The 14720-nt window shown below is 52.1% G+C and overlaps 5 protein-coding genes across 5 annotated transcripts; 3 read left to right on the top strand and 2 right to left on the bottom strand.

Moving 5' to 3' along the window:
- Positions 1–1695: 1695 nt before the first annotated feature.
- Positions 1696–3136, bottom strand: erg8 (phosphomevalonate kinase; the record flags this gene model as incomplete). Its single annotated transcript, XM_026747684.1, has 2 exons — positions 1696–2785; positions 2832–3136. 2 exons carry the CDS (start codon positions 3134–3136, stop codon positions 1696–1698), a joined length of 1395 nt encoding a protein of 464 aa, XP_026603516.1.
- A 1780-nt stretch (positions 3137–4916) lies between these two features.
- DSM5745_05667 (pentatricopeptide repeat protein) lies at positions 4917–8735 on the top strand (the record flags this gene model as incomplete). The annotated part of the gene is made up of 1 exon (XM_026747683.1): positions 4917–8735. The coding sequence occupies one exon, from the start codon at positions 4917–4919 to the stop codon at positions 8733–8735; it is 3819 nt and encodes a 1272-aa protein (XP_026603515.1).
- Positions 8736–9555: 820 nt separating this feature from the next.
- Positions 9556–10709, top strand: DSM5745_05666 (pyridoxamine-phosphate oxidase PDX3; the record flags this gene model as incomplete). Its single annotated transcript, XM_026747682.1, has 2 exons — positions 9556–9601; positions 9667–10709. The coding sequence occupies 2 exons, from the start codon at positions 9556–9558 to the stop codon at positions 10707–10709; spliced, it is 1089 nt and encodes a 362-aa protein (XP_026603514.1).
- Positions 10710–10936: 227 nt separating this feature from the next.
- On the top strand, positions 10937–11518 carry DSM5745_05665 (uncharacterized protein; the record flags this gene model as incomplete). Its single annotated transcript, XM_026747681.1, has 3 exons — positions 10937–11049; positions 11105–11210; positions 11279–11518. The coding sequence occupies 3 exons, from the start codon at positions 10937–10939 to the stop codon at positions 11516–11518; spliced, it is 459 nt and encodes a 152-aa protein (XP_026603513.1).
- A 332-nt stretch (positions 11519–11850) lies between these two features.
- Positions 11851–14698, bottom strand: DSM5745_05664 (chloride channel protein; the record flags this gene model as incomplete). Its single annotated transcript, XM_026747680.1, has 7 exons — positions 11851–12744; positions 12792–13146; positions 13191–13516; positions 13566–13643; positions 13691–14050; positions 14101–14168; positions 14224–14698. 7 exons carry the CDS (start codon positions 14696–14698, stop codon positions 11851–11853), a joined length of 2556 nt encoding a protein of 851 aa, XP_026603512.1.
- Between the last annotated feature and the right edge of the window lie 22 nt (positions 14699–14720).

Below are 14720 nucleotides of genomic sequence, written 5' to 3'. Positions count from 1 at the left end.
ACTTATACATGCGAATATAATACTGTCAAATGCTGGTGGTTAATGCCAATGAGCATTGATTCGTTTATTAGGGCAATGAAGGTATATAAAGAGAGGGGTGAAAAAAAAAGATGGATAAAAAAAAAGATGGATAGCATGTCCTGGTTTCGATCCAGGGCCTTCCGGGTTATGAGCCCGGCTGTAATATGTTAGTGGATATATTCAAATAATGGGGTCACGTGATTAATACCACTCTTCCTCTGAGTTAACATGCTCAGTTATTGAAAAATTATTTTTTAATTGCATATATCACCGAGCTTAAAAATTGATATCACGCAGCTGACTGGATTGTTTAGGAACCACTTGCTTGGAAATATATATAGGTAAGGCCAAAAATATAAGACACCCTGAACTAACATGCTAAGTTGGTGCTAGGGCTCTAAACAATAATTCTTATATAAACCATATAAGCTAACAAGATATTGGACTCAACCGGCAAAAAATAGTTGGTCAGACCTGACCATGTCCGAATCACAATGGCCTGGATGCTCAGCACTTTCTTCGCGGCCCGAGCCACGCGCGTGGTATGTTTTGACTTCAGCAGCATAGGGATTCTGGGTTCTTTCTACTCATAATTTGACATCTTTAATAGGGTCTTTGAAAATCATAATTTCAAGATCAGGCTTTGGCTTAGTAGCCCAAGTTCTTCTTGTTTCTGTTCATGCCTGACTTAATTATGCGCGTTATTACCATCTTTCTGATGCAAGGTATACAAATGGCTCTTTCTGTGTCATTGATCCTGTAGCAACTATCGAGCTATTCCTAGTTTGTTAGTGGTGGTAGTTGGTTGGCAACGGGTGTAGACCCCCACGCCGTTGCCAGGTCTAGGGCTTTGCCAGCTCGTCTGCTCTTCCATTGATACTGATGGCCTGGTGTGTCTCTGGCCGTGCTGTTGCCCCGGTGGATGAGTGTCAATTCATGCCACCGGGCGTACTTTGATCTTGTCCTGCATGATGTCTGTTTTGCCTTGAATCTTGCGGGTATATATTTGGTCTGACCATGGTTCATAAAACCCCCGAACCCTGCTCTCACCCCATATGGCACTCCCACAGCCACAACCAGCGAGCCCAACAGATACAACCGCCGCAGACTCGCCAGGCATGACGATAAATAATCGAAGACTCCGCGGATGGCGATGGGCGTAGCTGCCGACTAAGCAAGCCCAAATAACCGCGAGCGGCTGGGCCCGATGGCACTAGATACTACCTCTGCAATCTGAACCACGGATTTCCTTTACCATGAACCCAATTTGTCGGTGATACAGCCTAAACATTACTAAGGGCCACGCCCGGTTGAACGAGATGAAGTTTGCGGTGACGTACACCACTGGAGTCTTTGTTGGAAGAGGCGCGAGATGTTTAGGTGGGAGTCAAACAATACCCATCAGGGCCGTTACCCATTGATGCTCAACCGGGTCAGATATCAGTGACAAATGGCAAAGCGACAGCCTGCCCAGCCTGGCATATTCGATTGCACCCGAGTTCATGATAACGACGGAACCCCTCCTAGGATACCCTTAAATCGATAACATTTCTCTAATGCTTTTGAGAAACCCATTACTTAATCATTACCATACTCGTGATGCTCAACATGCACTTCGTAAGGAGTCATTGCCCATGAGAAGGCCCCGAAATAATGAACGCTGCAACCAAGCACCTACAGCCACGCACGATACGGCTCCACCGGCTCGTTCTCCAGACCAAGAGACCCGTGCCGCACACCGAGAAGACGGACCTTGCCGACCTTGCCACCAAAGTCATCCTCCACCTTACTTTCCCAGTCTTCGAAGAGCTGCTTCAGACGATCAACGACCTTAGGCTCGTCTTGAATCAAGACTGCAAGGGCGTCATAGCCGCCAGCGCCAGGAACTACGCCGCCCACAACCCCGTCAACCTTGGAGATCGCGTCAAGTAGCTCGGTCTGTACCTTTGGCTCGATGGGGACGCCCGATTTTCCAGTCATGCTGCGGATATAGCTGCGAGAGCGTTCGATCAGATTGCGGACCTCATCGAAACCCTTGTCGGGGCTTTGAGACAGCTGCTTGAATTCAAGGACGAGCCTCTCGTTGTTCGACTGCAAAGCGTCCCAAAGAAGACCGGCCTCTTGCTTGTTCTGCTTACGCCACTCCAACACCTTCTTGACCATGGACGGAGTCTGAGAGCCGCATTCCACGTCACAGAGAACCATCTGCATGCCCTGGGGAAGAGTCATACCAAAGTCCAGGCACTCCGTGTCCCAGGGGTGTTCCGGGTCAGCATCCTCGACGACCTTGAACAGCCTTTCATCAAACCCAGGGCTGCCCGCATCACCGATGGACTCTAGGATAGACGGCGAGAATCTGCGGTAAAGACAAGAACCATACACAGCGGCAGCAACGTCAAAGCCGGATCCAACCTTTCCTTGGGCAGCACAATGGGCGGCCTGCGCCAGGTTGTGCAATTTATCACGAGCCGCACCGAGGTCATCAGGCTGCATGGTACGGTGGATTACCAGCGCAGACACCAAAGAAGTGACCAGAGCAGCAGAAGAACCAAGGCCGGTCTTGTGCGCCTCGTGGAGAGGAACGCCAAAGTTGACGAATTCCCCAGCTTGAAGCCCCGAAGCCCTTGAAAAGGCCGTCTCCGAGTAGTAGTCACTGTCGGCGAGGATGGTGATGGACAGTGAACCAAAGTCCTTCGAGTCAGCTACATAACTGATATAAGTCAAAGCGTAGTTCAAAGAGGTCTCGACAAAAGGATTGGCACGTCTAACACAGTTAGTCGCGTCCAGATTACAAGATTGGAATGTCTCACCCATCATTTTTCTGTACGACCTTGATTCCACCGCCATTCTCAGCTCGTTGTATACCATAATCCCACGAAGCACCGACGAATTGGGGCGAGCGAACAACAATTAGATCCTCCTTATCCTTCTCAGGTTCGGCGTTTCCGTTCTGTAGCTTCTGCCCCTTTCGGAGTTGCTCCACGACGACGTGAATCCGAGCGTCGAGTGCAAAGACAGTGCCTGTGTAATTCCTGTCCAGGACTAGGTAGCCCCCAGTAAGCAACACTTTTCCGGGAGAGGACACGGCCGTGGTTGCGGATGACTTGTAGGACATGGTGAGGGGCTCTGGTGGTATCTCGAGACGAGTGTTTCTGGAAGCGAATGGCTTCGAGGATAGCTATAAGACAGACCAAAATCAGCAAGCAGGAACAAGAAGCAAATGCGCTGCAAATGCGACGCCGGTGAGGAGGTACCAACGAATCAGTGTTGCAGTCGCTGTCGAAAGTACTTGACCCCGCGTGTTTCGAGATGAGCTTTGGGCTTGCCGGTCAAGGCAAAGAGGGGAACAGGGAAACGGGAGGTATGTAATCAAGAGGGTCGAAGAGCGAAACTCAAGGCATCATATATCAGTGGCACCTGGTATTTGCCGGTCATCTTGAATGTTTTTGATGATCGACTGACCATCTTCAAGTGCCCGCCGTACTGTGGCTGGAGCTGACGAATGTGGCTAGTGTGTGCCTGGAATGGAGGAACCCAAGATCATCCTGACGAACAAAGGAGTAACTGTTACTCCGGAGTCAAGATTCTCTACGCTGTACAGCTGAGACTGTGATACGGTAGGATAAAAGTACGGAAAATGCTCTTCGGCCGTGGTCCATTCAACCGAGGATATATTGCTTGCGCACCGTCGCAGGGGCTGGAATGGAAAGAACTTCCTTGTCGAGGTCATCATACGATATAACAGTCTCTGCGGAGTCCTCCGCGTTCCACAGAAAATCCACGACTCGGGAGAGTCGAGACTCCTTCTGCTTTGCTGACATTCGCTTGCAGTTTCAATTGCCAACACCCAATTCGGCCTTGTCCACGCGGCAGTTTGAGGTGATAGTAGTCTATAGACTACGAAGTAGTGCAGCCGGCGGTTGACTTTGAGATTTCGCCACTGACGTGGGCAGCGTTATACTGGGTGAAAGCTCTGCTCTTCAGCTTACTCGACCTCGTCGAGCCTCGAATTTGATACCATGAATGGAGACCTCAGGCATATTCCCAGCGGCAGGCAGCAATCGGCGATTCTCTCGGATATCGGAGATCCGGGCATCGGTGATAGGACGGGGCCAGCGGGCCAAAGTCCGGCGGAAGAAAAGCACGAGAAAAAGAGCCGGAACAGCCGTGAGTCAGACTGTCAACGGTGCCAGAAAATCAGGAACCCAGAGATCCGGGCTCCTGCTTCTTCCTTACGGCTCCAGTTCGAGCTGCCTGCCGATTGGCCGCACTGTAAATCTGGGGCTGAGCGGCCACCTGACCCAAATCCCTTCAGCTTCCGATCAACAAGCAGTGACGTCCTGATTAGGAATCAGCTTGTGTACGCAGAATTTTTTGCTGTAGGGCGACGTGATAGATAGATATCCTGCGCGACAAATAGACTATGCAGGTCTAGGAAAAAGAGGAGCCCACTCTGAAACAGGAATTGATATCGCATCCCTGGTCGATATTCCTGCAAAGGATCCTCAAGGCGATTGGCCGTGCAAAAGGACAGGGTCGAATTCTGGAAACTCTTGGATCCGCGCTAGACCGTTTTGGGACGAGCCAACGCGACCACTGTCCAGTTCCTTTTCTCCTTCTCATAAAATATCCCTCGTTCCCGGTCCCTTCTTCATAATCCCATCATTTTTTTTCCCTGTCCCCAATAGACATCCTTGTCTCTCTTTCCCATCCCTACCATCCCCTTTCTTTCTCTCGCGCGTTCCTTTGGCGACCCCGTCGTCAAATGAACCTGCACCATCATCTTTCTCCAGATTATAAGGTACGGCCTCCCAAATTTGGACCAAGCAAGAGCGAGTGCCTAACGAGACCAGTGTTGCCTCTTCCCATTGATGAAGAGGTCCCCAGCAAGATAAATGGTCTTCAAGCCGTTTACCCACATCGCGCGTCAGAGTTTCACCAAAGCCTTCACTCATGGCTATGCTCAATCAGTAGTCGCCGCCTCGCAGTCCTACGCGTCGTCGACAACACTCAACCATCTCACCGCCGCTAACCCGGCGAAATTCTCCCGCACCACCCAGTTGCAACATGTATTCCAACCGTCGAGTTCGTCTGGGGCCGGCGCAAAGGCCAGCCAAGGTAGTTCGGGCGGCGGAGATGCTGGCTTAGCTGCGTACTATGCGGCGTGGCAACAAGCTCAGCAGACCGGTGATGACAGCGACTGGAAACAGTTACAGTTGAAGCGGGGTCTTGGCTGGAAGCCGGTCACCGAAGAAGAGGCCAGTCGGCTGAAGGACGAAACCGACCTGTCCGCCACAGCTCGCTCCGACCGCAACCACTCTCCTCATCTCACTCAGGCTTCCGCCAATGCGGATGTCAGCGCGAAGGTCGAAGAGGCGGTAGCCCGGGAGATTCAAATACAAGAGGAACAGGCGCAGGCGGAGGAAGCGTCCGAGGCGCACGATGCTTCTGCCACTGAAGCGTTCCCAGACTTGCCGGAAGATGTAGCTGCGGTGGGCGATCTCGTCACGGAGGAGTCTCGCCGTGCCTCAGAGCGGATTGTGCGGCTTGCGTCCGATAAGAAGTATGCGGACATCCCCGGCGCCTTTGCAGCTCTTCTTCGAGACGGCCTCACACCGACGGTTGGCGCTTATAATGCTTTGTTGGACTCTGCCATCGAACTTCACGATGATCGATCACAGGCGATCCCGAAGGCGCTCGATGTTTACTCGGATATGCTTCGTCGTAGGGTAATTCCCGATGAACAAACCTACCGAATGTTAGTTCAGCTTTTCGTTATGCGTGCTCACGACGCCATGAAAGCAATGCAAGTGCTAGAGCAGGAGAGGGTCCGTTATGGCGGAATGGAGGAGCCTGGAAAGTTCATGCTACACTCTAGTGAGCTTGAGCAGGCTATCCTAACCGAGGATGACTCTCTCGGAATTGCCCTGAAATTGTTCGAGACTGCCGCTGCCCGACATCCTGATCTCGTCTTCCCCCTCGACACCTACCGCTATCTGATCAGTGCTTGCGCCACCGAGGGCAAGGTCGATGCGATGGTCCGCGTGTATGCACACATGGAGTCTCACAAAGTGACCCCCCACGCCTCCATCTTTCCCTCGATGATTGACGCCTTTGCTTCGGCTGGCGAATTGACGAGTGCTGTCGAGTGCTACAACGAGTACAGATCACTTGCGGTGTCTGACGACAATGGCACATTCTGCATCATTCAGCGTTTGGATGGTCAGGTTTACGCTGCTTTGATCAAGGCCTATATCACATGTGGCAAGGAGGAAAATGCGATGCGCTTCCTTGAGCGAATCCGCTCCTCTTTTGACGAAGTGACTGAGAACCGTGAAACCCGACAAGAGGCACTAGAGTCTGTTATCATCCATGACGCTCTAGTGCAACACGCTCTCAAATTGGGTGATCATGCAAAGGCGCTTGACCAAGCTAAGAACCGGCTGCGCGATGGAGCTCTTGATCAGGCCATGTCTCAGATCTGCATAGCGGCGGCCGATTCCGGCAACTTGAAGATTGCTTCCGAAGCATACGATCTTCTCCCCAAGGACGTGGAGACGCGACAAAAGCCTGCTGTTTCGATGCTGGCTCTCCACGTCCGTGACGGCAATGTGTCAGCTGCTCGGCCCTTGTGGCTATTGTTAAGCACAGTGGGTCAGGCAACGTCGGATATGGTACAGCCGACTGTGATGTATGCAGTCGCTCTTCTGAAGAGTGGTCGCACCGATGAATCTCTCGTCGAGGCAAGGAATATGTTTGCCCGCATCCGCAGCTCTTCCCACAACCTTTCTTCAAACTCTGCTCGTGAACAGATCAACGAGAGTATTCACCTTCTTAGTCGCGTTCTTGTCCAGGGCGCTGCTATCCTTTCGCCTCAAGCTTCAATGTCCCTTCTCTGGCTGATGGTCGAAAATGGCGGCCTCATCTCACCTGTCGCCCAACACGCCGTCGCCTTTCTCGGACCCCTCGAGATTTCCCAGCTCGGCCCACGTGACCTTGCCCTTGCTCTCCAGGTTCAAGCTGGAATCTTGGTCAACAACAGCGCCATGTCGTTTGATGCCGCCCACCCCATTCGCTTCTCCCATATGCTGGACATTGCTCTAGCCACGGGACTCGCCATGGATTCCACTACTGTCCATCTCGTTGACCAAGCCGTGAACAAGCTCTTCACCAGCCGGCCTGACATGGTCAGCAGATGGCACAGCTATTTGGGCTTGTCGTCTAGCCCGTCTAGCTACCTTTCTGGTCCGCACACCCCCGTCTCTGAACTGTCTAGTATGAGCTCGGCCCCGAGCGAGGACTCATTCGACCCTTACGCATTCGCTACCGACTTCAAAGGATCGGCAATGATTGCTGATGGACTCGAGAGCACCCATGGTCGGCCCGAGGCTCACCTCAACGAAGCTCTTAACAGGCTCCGCAACATGCGCCGTGCTGGTCGACACCCTCGCTACATTACCTACGCCAAACTCATTGCAGCTGCCGCAAAGAACAATCGCGTTGATCTGGTGCATGAAGTCCTGAGCATGGCCAGGCGTGATGTTCCTCTTCTGCCTCAGTGCAAGGCTGTCAAATATGGCTGGAACTCCATCCTCGATGCCATGGTCGCCGCTTGCTTGACGCTGGGTGACCGCGGCCTTGCTGCCAAGTACCACCACGAGCTTTCCGAACTTGGCTCTGCCCCGTCTGCCAACACCTTCGGCCTGTACATCACTACCCTCAAGGAATCTACCAAGACCTTTGACGAGGCGACCGAAGCGCTGAAGATCTTCCACCGTGCCGTGGCAGAGGGCGTCGAGCCAACCTCGTTCCTGTACAATGCTCTCATCGGCAAGCTCGGCAAGGCCCGTCGTATTGACGATTGCCTTCAGTACTTTGCGGAGATGCGCGCCAACAACGTTCGTCCTACCAGTGTCACCTACGGAACTATCGTCAATGCACTCTGCCGTGTTAGCGACGAGCGCTTCGCCGAGGAGATGTTTGAAGAGATGGAATCCATGCCGAACTACAAGCCCCGACCCGCGCCTTACAACTCCATGATCCAGTACTTCCTCAACACAAAACGCGACCGTACTAAGGTTTTGGCCTACTACGAGCGAATGCTGAGCCGAAACATCAAGCCGACTATGCACACCTACAAGCTGCTTATCGATGCCCATGCCTCTCTAGAGCCCATCGATATGGAAGCTGCGGAAAAGGTGCTCGAGACTGTCAAGTCGTCTGGGCAAGAGCCCGAGGCCGTGCACTATGCGTCGCTCATCCATGCCAAGGGCTGCGTGATGCGGGACATGGAAGCCGCCCACAACGTCTTCAAGTCCGCAGTGTCTAACACTAAAGTTCGCGTGCAACCTTGCTTGTACCAGGCCCTTCTCGAATCCATGGTTGCCAACCATCAAGTCGTACAGACTGAAGCGATTGTTGAGGATATGGCCAAGCGTAAGGTGGAAATGACCGCCTACATTGCCAACACCCTCATCCACGGATGGGCCGCCGAAGGAAACGTTCAGAAGGCCCAGGCTATTTACAACAGTGTCGGGATTGAAAAGCGGGAACCAAGTACGTACGAAGCCATGACCCGTGCGTTCTTAGCCGCCGACGACCATGCGAGCGCTTCTCGCACGGTGCAGGAGATGCTCTCTCGCGGGTATCCTACGGCCGTGGCCCACAAGATTGCCGATCTTGTGGGCAATGGTGCAGTCACAGCCACACTCTAAAGTGGTTGTTCAGTTCCTTGACGATAAAAGTTGCCTCTTTTCTTTACATCCAAAAGTCGACGACTGGGATATCATCGCATTCATACAGGGCTGGACCCGGTTTTCTCTAGCTCTCCAGCCCGACAGTGACTGCATAGACATTGGGAGGCACTTGATTGCCAAGAGCTTTACGTATCTATTTGGACATATTGCATTCAGCGGGGACGGAGTTATGGCTTTGTATCTATACCACTGTTTGGGCTCTGGTGTTTTTCATATCTTTCCCTTTTGTTCAATTTTCTTTGTTCGATAGAGACTCTCAACTCTCAAGTCAATGATATACGACATCTGACGATCCATTAACATTCGGACATGGCCCATAGCCTACATAAATCCATTCAAAAAAGTGCTCTTGGATTTTGGACATAGTCTACAGTACTACTTTCAAATCGTGGACATGTTCTATTATTTCAATGGCGCCGGTTACTATGGACCATGGCCATGCACACAGGCTATATCAGGAGTATAAAGTGGCTGTTAAAACAGGTAAGTGTTGGTATACGTAGGCCAGAGGGTGTATTCCGTACATTTGCTTTCTGCATGAAGCCGTAATCTGCGTCATAGCGGGATGTCCCCAACCCCCACTTTGATTCTCCAACATCATCCCACCTCCCTTGTACAATATTTCCCCGACATCGCTTCAGAATTAGAAAGCTCGCTTGAGATACTTTGTTTGCTTTCTTCTATGAGTCATCGTCTTCTGTCCAATTCAATCAGAACCCTGCTACGTCCATTCCCACCTCGCTGCAGTTACCACACCACCCGGTTCTATCTTTCGGCCATGGACTCTACAGATCCACAGCACAAACGGCCAAAGAAGCTGATCTGTACGTGTCCTCTAGCTATATCTGTACGACGCTATACTTCAAAGCACTAATTTCGTCAATCGCAGTCGCCCCCGGCGACATCGCAGCGACACCCGAGACCCAGACGATTCCCTCCGAAGAGCCTCTCATTCCAGCGTCTGCTCTCCCCGCGCGAGTCGTCGCAGAAGCCCTCCGGTCGGATACCATGACCCCCAATACGGCACTGGACAATAAGGTCGTATCGCACCCCGCACGTGCCCACCAATTCGTGCGCAACCCCCCGCTCACCATCTCTCAACTGCACCCTACAAGCCCGCTGTACCAGTTTCATGCGTGGTTTCGCGATCCCCGGCTAGAGCTTTCGTCGGCACCGGAGACGTGCACGCTGGCAACTGCGTCCTTGCCGTCCGGGCGCGTGAGTGCCCGCGTCGTGTACCTTAAGGAGCTTGATGAGAGAGGCTGGACGGTATACAGCAATTGGGGCAGTCGGGAGGGGAAAGGCGGACAAGTATTTGGCTTGGGTGTCAGCGAGAACAGTGAGAGCAGCGTCCCTGATTCTATGCCTTCCGGAGTGGATGAGCCTCTCGTCAAAGACCTGGAGCTAGAGCAGCAGGGAAACAAATGGGCTGCTCTGACGTTCTGCTGGTCTGTGCTGGAGCGACAAGTCCGGATCGAAGGGATGGTCGAGCCGCTGAGCCGCGAGGAGAGCGAGTTATACTGGCGGACGCGGGAGCGCGGAAGCCAGATCGGCGCTTGGGCTAGCTGGCAAAGCAAGGTGCTCTGGTCCGCTGAGCCTGATAACCTCGTGAGCAAACGACGCAAGAGCTTCGGACCCGGCGAGGACTCCAGCTCAATAGTTTATCCTGAGATCCCGCACGACGTGAACGAAACGGATATTGACGATGGGCGTGCGCTGCTTGAGAAGCGGGTGCAGGAGATGGAGGCGCGGTTCGCTGATACGAAGGATATCCCTCTCCCTCCGTTTTGGGGTGGAGTGCGTTTGATTCCCGAGTCGGTGGAGTTCTGGCAGGGTCGTCGTAGTCGACTACATGATCGGTTTCGATATGTGCGGATACACGGGGAGGATGAGTCGTCGTATAAATGGCGGATTGAGCGGCTTTCGCCTTAGATGCTTACTATAGAGCAGAAACTGTAAACGTGTCATGATAGATAATACATTTTCACCTAATCGAACATGCATGGTGAATGATTGGGAAGAACTATATAATTGATCGGCGCGGGTGATCACGGCCGAAGCTGCGATACTTGGCATACCTACATAAGCCCGTCTCACCACCACTCAGCTCATTTCAACAAAATATACATCGCGGCACAAACCATCTCTCGCCTTCGATAATGCCTTCCTCAACACTGCAATCCCAATTACAACCTCAGCCCAAACCGCGCTGGATTCTTCTCGCCATTGCCTCAGGCGCATTCGCCGCATTGAACGGCCTCTTCGCGAAACTGTATGTTGCCGCAATCTAAACCAGGAACAATTTGAGATTAACACGTCAAATACAGAACCACGGACGAGCAGACAACAAGCTTTGCAAATGCAGTCCTATCTCTCTTCGGCGCTGCGGGCGGCGCTGACGGCCATCCCGTCTTCATGCTTATCGTGAGAGGGGTGAGTTGCTTCCTACCCAAGCTACGGGTCTACCCTGATGCAATACCGCAATTCTAACAGGCGAACAGATCTGTCTTGGTCTTAACGTGTTGTGCAACGTGATCATGTGGGCGCTCTTCACGCGCGCGTTGACAGCCGCGCCGTCTACGACCAAGGTGTCCATTACCAATACCTCGGCGAATTTCCTCGTCACGGCGCTGCTGGGTATGATTGTGTTTCGGGAGAAGGTTGGTGGGCTGTGGTGGTTGGGCGCGGGGATGATGGGGGGTGGGTGTATCCTTGTTGGGATGAGAGAGGAGTCTTCTTAACTGGGCCAGCCTACTTCCTGAGTACGGCTGGTTATGTGGCTCAGTACGGGGAGTGAGAAATGATATACGCCCTCTAACCTGCATATAATCAACCCCCACCTGTCCGGGTATCTACACTACAGACCATGCCCATAGCAAACAAGGTAGATATCAAGATATAGACAATGTCTATTTTTATAGCATCAATACCTACTAGAGACCCTGGCCGTATTCCGTATCTACAAGGTGACTTCAGGGCAGGTGGCCCTTTATCTCCAGTCCAAAGGGGGTACAACATGGAAGGATAGATAAACGTTCGTCTATTTCGTATACTATACAACCAAATTCTAACATTAAGGTCTTTCTTCTAATTCGACCATGCCATCGTCAGCGTCTTCTTCCGGCCCCGGACCAGTTGGGGATCGATCCTGTTGCGGGATGGGTCTGACATCTCGTGGTCGCCCAGATCCCTTGGAAAACTTGGACCCAATTTTCTGCATAAAGTGCCAGATGCGTTCTTCAAGCGTGTCATTATCCTTCGCCTGGTAAGCCCCAAGGGGAAGCTCCGGTTGGTGCGTTGCAGCTAGTGCTTGCTCCTCGGCCTCGACCTTGAACTGGTACTTGAGGCAGTCCTTGACTGTGACGAGTCCCGTAAGTCGGCCACGGTGCTCAACCAAGATGACTCGAGGGCCCATTTTCTTGAAAATCTCCATGACGGTTTCCAGTGGCAGACGCGGGTGAACTGTTAGTGGGGTATGGTCGATGTACCTGCTAAAGTCCACGGAGCTCGCTCCGGAAGTGGTCTCTATATTATCAAAGGTACTCGGTGTTAAATGGGTACGCTGGAAAGTGGAGGAGGCGCGGCGAGCCACTGATGCTTCCACTGCTTCCCTGGTAAATACGCATTGGGCAGTCGGAGAGAGCATGCTTTCCCTTCTAGCTCGATCGATAGCGTAACGCAATTCTGTGCGGCCAATGTACCCGACTAGGATTTTACTCGAGCGGTCTTCCACGATTGGGAAGCCTTGGAATTTGTTATCGTTCAGGAGATGCTCCGCTTCACGTACTGGGAAGTCAGACGCAGGAAGCGATACCGGGTCGCTCGTCATGGCATGCGAAACGGGGACGTTGAAGACGTGGTCCTCTTTATTATCAAGGAACGGAAACCCGTTGGCCCAGATCATGCGGTCAGCTATGCCGCCGTTTCCAAAACGATCTCCAACGGCTTTGGTGACTCCAACCACGATCTAGACATGTCAGTCATGCGTCAGGATTAGGGAGCTGCATTGCCTACCATGGTTGGAAGAATATAGGTCAGAGCTCCTGTCAGCTCGAACATGATTACAGTTACCGAGATGGTCAAATGCATGATTCCACTCAAAGCCGCGCCCGCGCCGAGAAATGCGTAAGTGCCCGGCGTAATACAAGGAAGGTCCGGCTCACAGGCTGCAAAAAACCTCGAATCTGGAAACGATTCGTGCAATGCCTGGACCATAATACCGACCATGCGGCCAAAAGACGCCCCAATCGCCATAGATGGGACAAAAATACCAGCCGGCACCTTACAACCATATGATATGATGACCAGGAATACCCGCAGGATTGTGGCAGTGGCCAATGAGAACACCATTGACCAGCGATACTTAGATCTACTTCATTAGCAACGACAATGAAGTGGATATAGAACACTCACTCGCACAGGCCGTGGTAGTCATGCTCTCCTTCGCATTCCTGAAACAGAATTTCCATCATTTCTGTCATGTTGATTTTCAGGAACATGTTGGGGAAACAGATGACTGCCGTGATAGCAGCTAGGATCACCGACTCCACCACAGCATATTGGGAAAGATATTTCTTCCTGAATGCTTGGACACGAAGATTCCACTTAATTACTAGTGCTCCGTACAGCCCACCAAATATGCCAATTATGACGAAAAATATGAGTTCGAAAAAGTGCCATGTTCGATCATACTGCACCTGAAACATGACGAGCTGTCCAGTTCTAAAAGGGTTCATAACCTATGCGGCGTTTAGTCTATAGATTCACATGAAGGAAGGTGATACATACGGATAACACTCCAGTCGCAACTAGAGCACAGAAATAGCTCCGCCACAGAGTCTTCAATGGAAAATAGGACGCTACTTCCTACGCCAGGTCAGCTTTTGTTTTGGGGTTCAAAGATGACAATGTACCTCAAGGGAGAATAATACGCCACCAATCGGACTTCCAAAAGCAACAGCAACGCCGGCTGCTGCCGTTGCTGTCAAAACTTCTCTAGTTTTCGATGCACTTCGCTTGTACTTGGTAAAAAACCGCGAGATGACATTTCCAGCACAGACGGCAAAGTGAACGCTTGGACCTTCTTTGCCTACCGACAAACCGGACGCGATAGCCAGCGGAAGCGCAATTGACTTGATCAAGAGCGTCCATCCGCCCAGGAAGCCTTTCATCACGAACCCAGCGATGATGCATTTTATCTCGGAAATTCCCGATCCGGCGGCATACGGCGCAAACGACTTGACTAGTTTCGCAGCTATGAATGCGAACAGAACCTATCACACTTAGCGAGTGTATAGCATGGGGGCGAGGAGGGTTGAGGTACCGCATAAAAGGTGTAGAGAACGTAGTTCACAACCCAGTATGAAGTCCAGTCCCTCCACTCGGGGCAGCCTGACGAAATAGAAAATCAGCATGTCATCTAACATCTCACAGCAACCGAACGTACCCCCTTCAGCACCCCAGCAACAGAATTGTTGATTGAGATAAAACGCCGTCGTACAGTATCCCAATTTAATGTCCGACAACCACTCGGTAATAATATTTAGGACAGCCGCAATCAGCCCAATTGCTGCCCCGACAATCGTAATGACAAGCCAGGCTTGTCCAGCGTCATAAGACTCTCGTACTTTATGTCTCCATTTGAAAGTGCCTTCTTTATCCCAAAATCCCGAGCCCTCCTGTCGCTTCATCCGCCGCCGCGCTTGCTCGTGCACCGCATCCTGAACCCAGTCAATAGTCGTAAAGTCTTCGTATCGTTTGATCTCGCTGATCTCCTCCGTGATTACAGGAGCCTGGCCATTGTCGGTGGGCGAGCGTGGTTGCGACGAGGCCGATAACCCCGAGAAACTCCTCCAGAGGCGACGCTCTGGCTGAACGGACGGCGAGAGAAGGGGGGAAAGCGGGGCCGACGAGGCAGGCATTGAGCTCATCGCCTAGTTGAGC

Source organism: Aspergillus mulundensis (assembly GCF_003369625.1).
Source record: "Aspergillus mulundensis strain DSM 5745 chromosome Unknown scaffold_5, whole genome shotgun sequence".
Taxonomy (NCBI): Eukaryota; Fungi; Ascomycota; class Eurotiomycetes; order Eurotiales; family Aspergillaceae; genus Aspergillus; species Aspergillus mulundensis.
The sequence above is the reverse complement of the archived record's forward strand: the minus strand, read 5'-3'. Positions and strand labels throughout refer to the sequence as shown.